This window comes from Myotis yumanensis, unplaced genomic scaffold (assembly GCF_028538775.1).
Source record: "Myotis yumanensis isolate MYYU_CA2020_CCGP unplaced genomic scaffold, mMyoYum1.0.hap1 SCAF_3, whole genome shotgun sequence".
Lineage (NCBI taxonomy): Eukaryota > Metazoa > Chordata > Mammalia > Chiroptera > Vespertilionidae > Myotis > Myotis yumanensis.
Window position 1 is genome coordinate 8619295 of NW_027223754.1, and position 13690 is coordinate 8632984.

At 41.2% G+C, this 13690-nt stretch overlaps 1 protein-coding gene across 3 annotated transcripts in view; it reads right to left on the reverse strand.

Moving 5' to 3' along the window:
* PDLIM3 (PDZ and LIM domain 3) overlaps positions 1-13690 on the reverse strand; it is a 30511-nt gene that overhangs the window by 8843 nt on the left and 7978 nt on the right. For 2 of the 3 annotated variants that reach the window (XM_070408203.1, XM_070408201.1), the window contains exons 2-4: positions 12345-12496; positions 10642-10726; positions 3325-3392 (exon numbers count right to left, since the gene is read on the reverse strand). In XM_070408203.1, coding sequence (XP_070264304.1) covers positions 3325-3392; positions 10642-10726; positions 12345-12496 — 305 coding nt within the window. Of the gene's footprint in view, positions 1-3324; positions 3393-3681; positions 3870-10641; positions 10727-12344; positions 12497-13690 lie in introns of all 3 variants that reach the window. The other variant, XM_070408202.1, reaches the window with a different exon arrangement.

The window sequence follows — 13690 nt, forward strand, 5'->3', positions numbered from 1 at the left end:
TGGCAAGACCACCTATAAAGTTGCTGATCCACCCAGTTACTTCACTCTTGGGTAGATCGAGAGAGAGAGAGAGAACTGATTTCTCTGGCATACGTACAGGCATTTTTGGGATATACAGGATTGTATTTTATCATTTGGATCTGTAAAATACCATATATATATATTTTTTATTAATTTTTTATAGAGAGGAAGGGAGAGAGGGATAGAGAGTTAGAAATATCGATGAGAAACATTGATCAGCTGCCTCCTGCACACCCCCCACTGGGGATGTGCCCAACCAAGGTACATGCCCTTGACCGGAATCGAACCTGGGACCCTTCAGTCCACAGGCTGATGCTCTATCCACTGAGCCAAACTGGTTAGGGCCCTTGTATATATTTTTAAATGATAGTTTTGTCTTTAAAAATTTACATGTTTGCATAGGGAAATATTGGCTTTTTAATGTGCTTCAATGAAAAGAACCATAACTAGTAGTAAGACCAGCAATTTTCAACCTTTTTCATCTCATGGCACACATAAACTAATTACTAAAATTCTACAGTTCACCATAATATAGATATTTCTTGCCCAATCTGGAAAAAAAGGTATAATTTTTATTCATTCATACAAGATGACTATTGTTGTGTTGGCTGTGGTCAATTTTCTATTTGACAATCTAAAGGAAAAGAGGTCAGTGCCCCTGACTAAATAGTCAGGTGTGGCATATTTTATAAATTCTTTGTGTGTGTCTTGTGGCACACGTGTTGAAAACCATTGCCCTAGAGATTAACGTATCAACAATTTGGCATCACCAACTTACTTCTGATTAAAAAGTTGGTCATTATGGTGTCCTTATAGCTTGGTATGTGACCACTCAAAATTCCACCTTGATGAAGAATCATTTGGCCAGAACAAGAAATTCAGAAGGTAGAGCAACAGTGAGGGAGCAAGGAAGGAGAGCAGAGGCGTTTTTACAGTTCTTTATGATTTGTGTACTGGTACTTGTTTTTAAGCAAGTCTCTCAACCCTGTTTCTCCTTTCCCCCCTTCCCAATTCAGGTATATTGAAAGGCACCTTACAACGACACAATTATGAATGGCTTGTTATTATCACCATATTTGAGTTAAAATGAAAATACAGGGTTGGGCAAAAGTAGGTTTACAGTGGTTCACGTGGAAAATAATACAATAATTAATAAATAATAATAGAAGAATAAGCTGTGTTTCGTGTGCTCACAACTGTAAACCTACTTTTGCCCTAGCCTGTATAAAAGGCCATTGCGTACCTAAATCTCTCTGACTTGCCCTGAAATTTTATGAAATTAAATGTTATTGGTTTTTAGCAAAGGCAAAATATGTTTTACTCTAATGTATCATTTTATTCAAGCCTCTTGAAGTCTTATAGCTCAAGGTAGTGAATTTAAGGTATGCTAACCTCAAAGAACACACGTGTATTAGGTTAACTGTTTTCTTTAGGAGGATGTATATATATTTATTCAATAGTAAAATAGCATTTTAACATTTAATTGAGTGTTGTTATACATTATCAGGACTGGGGTTGGGAAGCTGTTGGATGTGGTGAAATAGGGAAAAGATGCAGAAGAAAATGGAATGGGAACAAGGGGACAAACAGAAGTGAAAAAGTACTGTGCAGAGTAGACGGTGTGAGGGAGGGATCATAGCTCCTTGCTCTTCTTGCCACTCAGGAAATATCAGGCACTCTTTGGGTTGTGTTCCTTTATCTGATGACATTTACTGGGCATGCACTTTGTGCCAGCTGCGTTTGTAGGTGGTGGATATAGTCATGCGTTTTCATTCTAGTGAGGGAAGACGTATTTTGTAGACATATTCCTCCTGCTCTTTCTAAGTCAGGGGTCCTCAAACTTTTTAAACAGGGGGCCAGTTCACTGTCCCTCAGACCATTGGAGGGCCGAACTATAGTTAAAAAAATAACTATGAACAAATTCCTATGCACACTGCATATATCTTATTTTGAAGTAAAAAAACAAAACGGGAACAAATACAATATTTGTATTTGCATGTGGTCCGCGGGCCGTAGTTTGAGGACCCCTGTCTAAGTGATAAGTGTCTGGCTTATTTTGAGGTATCCTCCGCTCCTGACTCTAGCGTCTGAAAAGGTCTGCACATGTGCATCGCATATAAGTGATGACTGACCATCCAAAGCTGGCACCATAAACTCAGGTGTCTCCAAAGGCCAGGAGGGTTGCATCTATAGGAAAACAGGCCAGGAATCATACTCTTGGGAGTGATGCGCATATATTTGGGCAACTAGAGAGTAGCTGTTCCATCTTAAAGGCACTTAACTAAATTCATTTAAATGATCAGAGGGTTAAATAAAGCACTACTTGTGAATGAATCCACCTGTAGCTCACTAGTTTGGGAAACCTGATATAGATCATCAGCCAATGATCCTAACCGGCTAGGATCCATGCGGCCTGACCATCAACATCCTTCCTTGGGCTGACTGATGTAGCTGAGGCCAGAGGAATGGGTTTGAGATTTCCTGAAGTCACCATTTCTTGATGTGGTTAAGACAGGGCAAAGCTCATCCCTTCCCTTGGGGGGTTGGTGTTCACTTCCCAGGGAAGATACTTGAAGGATCACCTGAAGATGGTCTCTCCCTGATTGACAGTCAGCTCTGAAGCTTCCTCATTATCCCAGCGTGTTCACAGTTTTCCTCGAGGGTAACCAATCTACACCCCTCCCTCCCAACTCTGTCGTTATTACTTATTTTCCTCCAGGTGGAAAAGTTCCTTTTCAATCCCCTCTCTTCCTTTGCAAGTATCCATAGGCATGCAAATTGATGTTTATGTAAGTGCTGGAAGGTGTGGGGTTGCTCAGCTGCTCTGATGGTGTGTGGGGAGCAGGTGCTGAGGTGAGGATGATAAGGGTCTAACATAGGCAGCTACCAGTGTCCCCACCTGTGCCCCCTCCTCCCCCCCTGCTTCCTTACTCCTGATGGGAGAGCTGGTTTCCACTTTTGTTCCTGCTGGCTGGGCCTTCCGGAGCTGGGATCGGGACATCTGCCTGCCTCAGAGGTCAGTGAGTCCTGATGGGATGCCCGGGGGTATTAGTTATAAATATACGTGGTGACGGCAGAGCATTTGAAGCTCTGTAATCTCGTCAGTGTTTACTCTTGGAAATGGAGGAGGTTAGTTGGCTCTCTACTCTGCTGAGCGTGTTTCCTTTGCTTTTGAAATAAGCTTCAAAATGGAAAAAAAAAAATAGTCACTCCAAACACCTCACAAGTTGCTTTTCTGGGAGATTAGTAAGGATTTATTAAAGAAGCATGCACTCCAAATTTCACAGTCTCAAAGCTTATGACCTGCTTCGGCCTGGGATTATGAAAGGTTTGGGCCGAATATTGTGCTTGTGTTCAAAGTAGTTCACATCCTGTGGAAACAAAGGGTTAAACAGTCCCTCAGTGGAAGACTCATCTGTGGCTTTAGATAAAATTAAACAGACAGTAACCGTACAGAGCAGGTTATTTACCACCAAATATTGACATGGCTAAGCAGGGTGATGATGGAACCCCGGGTGGTTTCTTCCTTGCAACCTCGGTCTAGATGCTTATCTTTAAGTCAGGAAAGTAAAAACAGCAAGAGCTGGACTTTGGAAAGGAAGAGAAACCGGGCTATTGCCGTTAGGAACGCAGTGGCCGGAGGCGGAGGCCGGTACTTACTTTTGAGGTGAACTAGGAATAAGACCCCGCAGCTGTCCGTGGAGCGCATCTTGTATATTGCTAGTTGAATAGAGCCCAATGGGTGAGTTATAGGAAGCGCTCACTACCTGTCTTTTGTCATCAATGTTTGCTGCTGCAACAAAAGGCTGGGCCCTTCTGTTGTGCGAGGTACCAATGGCTTTGAACTCCTGTACAATGGCAGACAAAATACACAGAGCCACAGAATGCACAACAGAGCCGTTAATGAGCAAACCAACAGCAATCTCGACGGTTAATCAAGGCTTCTTACCCAATACAAGGTTAATGCGAGGTTAAAGGAGGAGTCAGGCATAAACCTTTCTGCATTTTCCGTGAACTTGACCTGTGCTGTCTTCATCCACCAGATGTTTAGGTGCAAAGAAACTGACCTTATTTGTAATATGATAAAAGAATTCAAACACTATATCTTTTGTCTGTCTCTTGTTAACTTCTATAACTATAGCTTTTAGAAAATTCTCAGTTGACTCATTTGAATAGAGAAATCTTGTGTTAGCAATGAGATTTTTAGCTTAAAAAACTATTCTACTTAACATTTTCTTAAGTAGAACTTACATTTGCTTTATCTCCTATTAGTATCTTAATAAAATTTCCCCCATTTTAGGAAATGAAGGAATAGAACGGCCAGAAAGGGAGTGAGCATTTGTAAGTAAAAGTTCTTTTTTTTATTGTTTAAAGTTTTACATATGTCTCTTTTTTCCCAGATTGACCCCCCTGCTTTTTCTTAATACCCACCACAAAAAACCAAAATTCTTAATGTGGATTAAGTTATACTGTAAGTTTAGAAAAATTAGTAATTAAAAGACTCTTGTTTCTGATGCAAGTGGGAATAACATTGATATAAAACCTCCTTTGCTTTTATTGTGACGATTTCACTGCTATGTGTTTAAAGAACTCTTCATGTTTACTCTAGTTCCAGAAAGATTAAAGTCAGTAATGTAGAGAGAGCTAATGTGTGTGATTCACAAAAGGATTTTCACTTTATTATTCAGGGAAAAGGGTCCTAAACTGAATTTGAAACATGCCCGCATGATCTGAAACTATATTATTATGTTAATGTCAGAACCATGTTTTCTAATTTTTATGTAGACCTATTATGTCATAAAGTTATTACAGTTATTTTCATAAGTTATTACATTTATTTTCAAAAGCGAATGCTACAATCCACATGAGCTGATTCTCTTTCCAAATCTTTTCATTTGGCATTTTTCGGAAGATAAGTCTTTGCAGAAGTATTTTCACTCACATGTTCACATCAGCTTCATTTGTTTTTGTGAATGTGTCACCAGTGTTTCACACAGATTTCAAGTAATACAAACATTTATGATTATTTGGAATGTTACCAGAAAGAGTGATTTTATTAAAAAATAAAAAGATCTTGTAATGTTCATATTCATGTCATTTTTTTCCTTCTTGTCATTACAGATGAGTAAGTTGTGGGATAGTGTTTTTTTTTTTTTAATTAGAAAAGAAACTATCTCCCTTTTTAGGGCTGTGTTTTATGATTAACCATTTTGATTAGCCATTATTATGGCATGAAATTGTGAACTGGAAATAATTTTAAGTAATGATAGTGGCCGTGATTCAAGCCTTTGTTACTCTTCAATATGAAAGCAGACAGACGGCTAATTGCTTAACTGCCTAGTTTAGTTTTGGTGGATTATAAATCTCTCAGGCTAATTAGAAGAGTGAATCAGGCAGAACTGAAGGGCTCACGCTATTTGGAACTTAGCTTTTTTTTTTTTTTTTTTAAACAACAAAGTAGGGTACACTCTAAATATTTTGGTAAATATAATTGAATTTATGAAAACTAGTTAACATATGTGATGGCTTTATAGGAAACATATCCTGCTATTATTTTATCTTATTAGTCTTAAATTGGTAAATAAACATGGATGGCGATTGTCTTTTAAGGGAGGGAACTTTCTGAAAAGATCTGTGCAGTAGTAATCTCTAGTGGTGCATCAAATAGCAGCACATACGTTAGTCAGCTCCAAGCCTTCCTTTGCCATTTTCAGGTTTGGTTATATGTTGCAAAGGTCACAAATGTGTAATTTGTTAGAAAAAAACAATCCCTTTATTTTCTAGTCAGATCATAAAAGGAAGTTTTTCTAATACAGGCTTCAAACCCTCATACTCAGGCTTTGCAAAGCATTAGTTCATGGGTTGCTAGAGTCATTCCAAAAGCAGCACCATGAAATGTGTCCGCCAAAGGTCAACAACAAATGTAAGACCGCACGGAGGCAACGTTCTGTCCATCTCACATCGTTGTTAGCGGTCAAACAGGATGGAGAGACCAAACCAATTGGAAGTCTGCTATTCCACTTTAATTTCCTTTTAATTTTATAGTGGAAAACCATTCGTAATGGAAAATACTGGTAAAAACTTTATATCGCAGTTAATCGAGTCCAGCTCTTGTGTTTATTCTACCCAGACAAAAGCATCCAAGTGATTCTTATCTCTTAGGCAGTCAATAAATAACCATTGCAGTTAATTACATTTTAAAATATTATTGTTAAATGTTAGGAGCTTGTATTGAGGAATGATGTTTTGAGTTAATGAGATGCTAGGGCTGTCTAAAAGCAGAGAGCTGCTGACATTGGGAGAAAGCAGCTCTTCACACCCGTCTCCCAAGTCCCCGAGTGACCTCAGCAGTGACAGCATCAGCAGTGACAGCCCTCAGAGACACTTCCCCTCTCAGTTTCTCACTTGGAGAAGTTGTCAGAGGTGAAGATTGAGTCTGAGAACTGAGGCAGTTGTCAACTCCAACCAACAACATGTGTGTAATACACACATATATTAATTATAAGGAAAAATGGTGGGTGAATAAGGGGAAGACGATATCAAGGGATCATACATTTGATCAAGCCACACTGACTAAATGATTACATTTTATGCCTGAAATTTATGAACACTCACTTCCCCTGCTTCATCCTCACTCCACAAATGAAAAATAAAGTCAACCTATGATTACTTTCTGCAGTAATCATAAATTACGGCAGAAAGTTTCACGTTTTTTCCCATTTCTCACTGGGGAAGAATTTGGGGACATGGGGATTGTGAAAGCTTGCTTTGTGTAGGCTGCCATTGGTTTTCAAAATATTGGAGAACAAGGTTATTTTGTGAACATAGAAAGAATGTCAACTCTTACCCCACGTGACTGTACATGTAGTACATCCTCATTATCAAATCTTCTATGACAAGGTTTCAGCCCTTTTTATGGGCGTGGAAACAGCCTTCTTCTTATTTAGAAAAGAACCATTTTTGTTTCGAGAAATCACCTCTTCTGTCTTGTGAAAGCTACATCATCATGTTGAGTTGTTCAACTCACATTAAACAAACATGAGGGTAATGTTTTGTTTAAGAATGTAGGCTTTGGAGAATGACATAGAATTCTACGTCCTTAGTCTAGAATGCTTTTAGTCTAGAACAATGTTTTTAGCCTGCCTTTAGTGTAGAACAATGTTTTATATAGAAAAATGTGTGCCTGTGCTCAGAGGCCAGGCTCAGAGTTGAATGAAAGGTGTTTATGCAATGGCTGGGGTTAATCTAAATAACCTCTAAAGTTTCAAGTCTAAATTCATAAAAACAAAATTTAACTATTTCATAATGGCATAGAAAAATGAAAAAAAACCTATATATTAAATGTTTATATCAATTATCACTATAATTGTGTAAGAAAAAGTCTCTATGGCCTAACCCTATGCACAGGGGGAAAAACTGGAAATAACTATACAAAATATATTATTTGTGGCCGTGCTTGGATCTAGGATATATAGTAGTGGGTTTTCCCCTCAACAAACATATATTACTTTTAAAATGAAAAAGAGTATTTTATTCCAATAGCAAAGGTCACATAACTTACAATAAGTGCTTGGCTTGGGCTGAGGAACAAGAACCCACATTGGGCATTGCTCAAAGGCATTTTACTGCTCACCTGTGTGGCATCTTGAAGCATGATGTGTCAATGGCATTTATTTCTCAGACTAACACACCTTTGTTGTCCAAAAGTTTGCAGAGTTCTCATTTGGGGTGTGAGGGTGGGTGTAGGGAAGGCAACAATTTGCATAGCATTGTGTTAATGAAAAAATAAAAAAGAAGAATAGAAACATAACCTCAGTTTAGCTTTCTCCAGTCTCATCCTACAAGTGGCACCCACTGCTTGGCTTTATCGCTGGGTTCTGTTCTGGTGTATGCGGTGGGACTTCAGATAGCAGAGGCTAAAGAAGTGAGCTGTGCTGTTGGGGGAATGTCTGTCCCAGAGTGCTGATCTCGCAGAAACTGGCCTGAGGATGTCAGGAGGAGAAATCCTCTGGCCCATGAGGGAAGGAGCCCAAGTGGTTCTTATCTCAGAGCCCTTCACACACAGGCCTCTCGGAGAGGGTATCGGTGAGAAGTACTCGTGACTCAAACTAAAAGAATGCTCAGAGGCTCCATCTGACTGGCTTCTGAGCCCTTAACCCAATCTTCACCTTTCTTTTTAAAACCCTACTTCCTTCTCTGTCTTTCCCCCGTGCGTAGTATCATAAATGTCCCTATTGTCTAACCCCCAAAATGCAGGACACATGGGCTAACCCATGATTGTTGAGAGGGCAGAGTGTTTCAAGTTAGGGTTATGGTTTAAAATTCAGTTCAGCTTAGTAAGTACAGTAGTGGCTGAGTCAGTCACCCACACGCCAGAGGGGGCGCTGTGACCTAATCAGGGATCACTGGGGCTCTGGGAGTTTGGTCAGATTTGTCTAATTGGCCCCCTATCGTGGCATCTCACGTGGATGAACTTGGGTTTAAAAAATCAGGAGAGATTTTGAAGGGAAAAATAATTTGCAAAAGGATGCAGTACAATTTTGGATGGGTGCTATATGTGGAAGAGGCAATTCAGAATTCTACCCAGTTTGTCCTGGTGATAATGAGATTGGGGTCAGGAAATGCATGTTATCTGAGCCTCAAATTTCCCTTTTCTTTTTTTGTTTGTTTTTTTAAAGCACCACATGATCTCTTTTCGCACGCGTTGCCTCTAAGTCAGCGGTTCTCAATCTGTGGGTCTCGACCCCTTTAGTGGTTGAACGACCCTCTCACAGGGGTTGCCTAAGACCATCCTGCATATCAGATATTTATATTACAATTCATAACAGTAGCAACATTACAGTTATGAAGTAGCAACGAAAATAATTTTATGGTTGGGTCACAACAAGAGGAACTGTATTTAAAGGGCCAGAAGGTTGAGAACCACTGCTCTAAGTGATGAATTGATAGGGCAGGAAGAAGCCAGTGGGCTTGGCTATCTACGAGTGACAGTTCTGCATCAAGAACTCCATTTTTTCTTCTTCCAGTCTTTTTTTCGATCAAATATAGCATTGATTAGTGGTATTATTACTCACCAACCCACCTGGGAGCATTCGGATCTCTTCCCACCACATTTACTGCCTGCCTTACCCATTTTTTGCTCGCTTACCCTCATCTGACCTAAGTATCCCCCTCGCCTTGCACAGTCACTTTTATCTGCAGCAGCAGGGGTTTGGGGTGGGGTGGGATGGAGGTGGGCCAGAGCACTGTGCTCAGAATTGGTTCCCAGGATTGGTCCTGGGCAGTGTTAGAAAACACAGCTTATCTTTAGATCCTCCCATTCCTTTCATGTTTGAATCTAAAGGAATCTGTGATGACCCTCGTGACCGTGAAGAGGAAGGCATCGTGGTGTCGAGGCAGCCCTGTCACAGTGGCAGCTTCCTGTCTCGCTGTGGAGAATAGGCCAGGGGCCTTCTGAACACAGCCTGGTGGGAGGGGCTCCTGTACCCATAATTACAAGAGCTCCCACTGAACTCAACATCTCTATGAACAATTCGATGTGCCAAGTTATTTTACTTTACTTACTCAAATTTTACTTTGTTTTTCTCAAATCTTTGAGAAACCCTGTGAGATCCATGTACCTGTGCTACTGTGCATGTAGTTTACAGAGAGGGAATGGAGGCTGGCAGAGACAAGTGGGGAACCTGCAGGGCAAACGCTGGAGTTGAGGATCCTTGAGGATCCTGAAGGGGAAACAGTGCTGAAGCATCAATTACAAAGATGCCTGCAGTTCATTTTCATTATCTACCTAGGTCCTAGGAGAACTACATCTTGGAATGTCTACTCAGTTTAGCAGGAACACTTGTTCTAGAAGGGATATTGAATTTATATAGCTGTCTCTCTAAATTTGGGGAGCTTCTAAGAAGAGGTTCTAAAATCCTTTTCTTAACTTCATTTTCCATACAGCACAATTGAGGGTTGGTTTACTTTCAGATTTTTGGGGCCTTTGAGAGAAGACATGGTCAGATAAGCATCAGATTATTAAATGAATTCAGCTCAATAGATAGGGTTGCCTCAAGGGAAAGTCCTTTGTCTTTGTAATTCAACTGCATGAGCAGACTATCGCCACGATTACATAATGCAAGACTTTTCCTAGAGTAAATTTTATTACAGAATGCCAGAACTGAGAATTAAAGAAGGATATAAAATGAGATGTGGGTGAAGACCTCGAAGGATTGAAGTTCCCAATAACAGATTGGAGATACTTGTTGCAAATGTTTGCCCATCCCATTTCTGCTTTGTCTTAACACCTTAAACTTCTTGAATTATCTCCTGGTCATTTGGCAGAAATCCATCATAAAAATGAAAAAAAGAAGTGGACTGTGTGTAAATATAGGCAAATTTTTCCTGCTGAGAACATGTTTGTCTTTTGACAAGATGTTTGCCTAGGCATCCATCTTTGTTTTCTTGATGTAAGAAAACATGGGTAACCTAAATTAATCTCAGAGTGTAAAGGCAGACAACTGCTTCATCAGGTGACTTATCCCAGTTTTTGATATTTGTCACTTCTTCCTCTTGGAAGTCACCCACATCATTTAAAAGGAGGTGTAAAGTGAACATCATTCACTCTAAAAGTCATACCTGTGGTTCTGATTCTAAGTTGATTTTGAAAGGATGAGCCTTCCCATCTTCAGATACCTGTGGAGACCATAAGCGAGTTTCCGCCCTGTAAATAAAATAAATGCGTAAACTCCAGATTCTAATATACTTCTAGTTTTAACATCCTTCAGTTTCCTATGACGTTTGTGAAAATACTATTATCCCTTGATAATTTAAGTAAAAGCAATATTCCTTGTTCACTATTCTGCATTCTCCCATCTAATTAGTCTTACATATTTAGTGTACTTTGGGGGAAACTCGAATGGATCAAGATGGGCTGCTATGGACCGTTTGTAAACTCCCCCCCCCCCCCCCCCCCCCCCCGCCGCCAATCATATGTTGAAACCCTAATCCCCAAAGTGATGGTAATTGGAGTTGGGGCCTTTGGAGGGAAATTAGGGTTAGATTAGTTTATGAGCATAGTGGAATTAATGCCCTTCTAAAAAGAGGGAGAGACACAAAATGTGTGTGTGAGTGTGTGTGTGTGTGTGTGTGTGTGTGTGTGTGTGTACCTGGGAAGGCCACTAGGACAGCCAGGAAGAGGCCTCTCATGGAGAGCCTGAGCATGCTGGCACCCTTATCTCAGACTCTCAGCCTCCGGAACCATGAGAGATAAGTGCTTGGTGTTTAAGCCACTGAGTCATCCGTGGTATTTTTGTTATAGCGACCCAAACTGACTGAGGCAAAGACATTGTATAATTTCTGGAGAAAGTAGGTGTCCAGTGCATGTGGAAGACAGCATAGGAGGGAGATTCATAGGAGGGTCCCTACCCCCTGTACATGACCCAGGGCAAGCTCCCAGGTCTCCTCTAGTGCCATGCTAGCCTACCCAGGCCACCAAAGGAGACGGGGAGTGACAGGCCAGGGGGATTTGCTGCTGGCATCAAGGATCTGCGCTTTGTCCAATCCTTTTTATGGATCTGTTTGGGACGGTGTGCTTGGCAGGTACACAGGTTATGCACAGACAGGGAAAGAGTCAGTTCACCCCATCAAATGGCAGATGGACTGTGTGCCTTCTGTACCAGCAGGGGAGATTGTGAACACAACAGCAGCAGGATGAACACACTAACCGCCACTGTCACAAAACATTGTTTCCACAGTTGTTTCATCTCCGGTTCAATGACCTAACATTTCTGTTTTTGGTCAGAAATGGCTCATTATCTAAAACTCTCAATGTGCACACACCCTCACACCTTGTGAGATTCTTCTGGGCTGAATTCTGTACAAAACAGCCAATGGCCTGCAGCATATCAGCAACCAGTTTTTAACATGGCCATATTTTGTCAAGCCAAGAGATTCTTTTAGGAGAATCTTTGAATTCCATTTTCTACCACATTTAGAACAGCAGGGCAACTGGCCATGCTGTGTAGTGTTCCTGTGGCCAATACCTTTTATGGTTCTATTTTCATTGTCAATGAACTGGATCAGTCCAGGAAAAAAATTCCATTAGCCTCTTTCACTAGTCTAACATTCTGGAGAGTTCCTTTTAGAAATGGTCTGTTAACAACGACTAGATTGACTGACGTCAGGGAAGAACAGACCAAAGTGGCTGATCTAGGAAAAAGCCAGTCAAACGCTTAGTTTCTGAGACACGCTTCTCACGGGGAGGATGAGATCATTTATCGTTTTGGTTCAGGTTCTCCTGCCAAACAGATCACATTTTAGCGCCATCAGTTAAAGAGCACCTGTCAATTTTGAGACACAGCTGGTGCGCTGCCGCTTTAATCCTGTCCTGTGCATCAGCGTGAGTCATGGACTCTGTACCGAAGCCGTCGATAGCCAGGATGACATCTCCAGGACACAGGTTGGCAGCCGCTGCCTTGCTCCCTGGAGTAATCTGGAAGAAATCATGGCACCACTTAAAAAAAAATCTTGCAGATATCTGGAGTTTTGTGCCTGACATCTGTATTTCAGCTTGGTAACACTTTAAATGTTTTACTGGGTAGGCAGTCATAAATCTGACTTACAAAGACTCTTAATTAATCAATTGTGTTAGCTCTCTTTTCCCATCATGCAAAGTAATTTTGTTTTTTTATAAACCACATTTCATTTATCGTGACATGTCTTATTCTTTTTAAAACACCTTCCTATCTCCCTGTTTGAATGATATTTTCTTTGCTTTAAACAAAATAATTTGTTTTTTTTTTCTTTTAGGTTTCTTTTGTCAGCCCAAACTATCTGGGAATAGAACTTTACTGAATTTAGGGAGATTTCATATTTGAATTGAAACTGCTTTAGCATCCCTGTAAGTTATGATTCACTCAGGGGTTACTTAGGATGTGGAAAGCTTGAAAGAGAATCACTTTAGAGTTAATAGAATAATCCACATAATAAATCCAGTTGTAACTTTTATGAACTCTTCAGAGAGATGAAGTTGCAGCGCAACCAACTAGCCTGCAGTTTTAGGAAAGACAGGTGCCTCCAAGGAAAGACACAATGTAAGCATGGGCTACCCTGAATCAGAGCAAGGAGGAAGATGGGGACACCACACTAGCTGTTAAGAAGAAGTAAAATTACGAACAAACTAGAGGCCCAGTGCATGAATTCGTGCACGGGTGGGGTCTGGCTGCCCGCCCCGATGGGGGCCCATTGGGCCAAGCCGGTGGAGGGGAGGGGCCACAGGGGCAGGGCTGGCCAGGGGGAGGGGCCATGGATGGTTGGCCAGCCAGCTCCGCCCCCGATTGGGGGTGTTGGGGGCCCATTGGGGACCGGATCAGGCTGGTTGACTGCTGCAGTGCACGTCATGGCCACTGGTCATTCTGGTCATTCTGCTGGTCCAGTCTCTGGGCTTTTATATATATAGATTAGAGGCCCAATGCACGAAATTCATGCAAGAGTAGGCCTTCCTTCCCCTGGCTGCTGGCACCTGGGACCTGGGCTTCCCTCCGACCCCGGGTCTGTCCAGTCTAATTAGCACATTACCCTTTTATTATTATAGATCGTTAAAGGCCAAGTGTGAGTTAGTATTGAGAGTCTAGAATCCCTGGGAACTGCAGACACAGGGGAAGTTTCTATCCATCCCGTCTCTTCT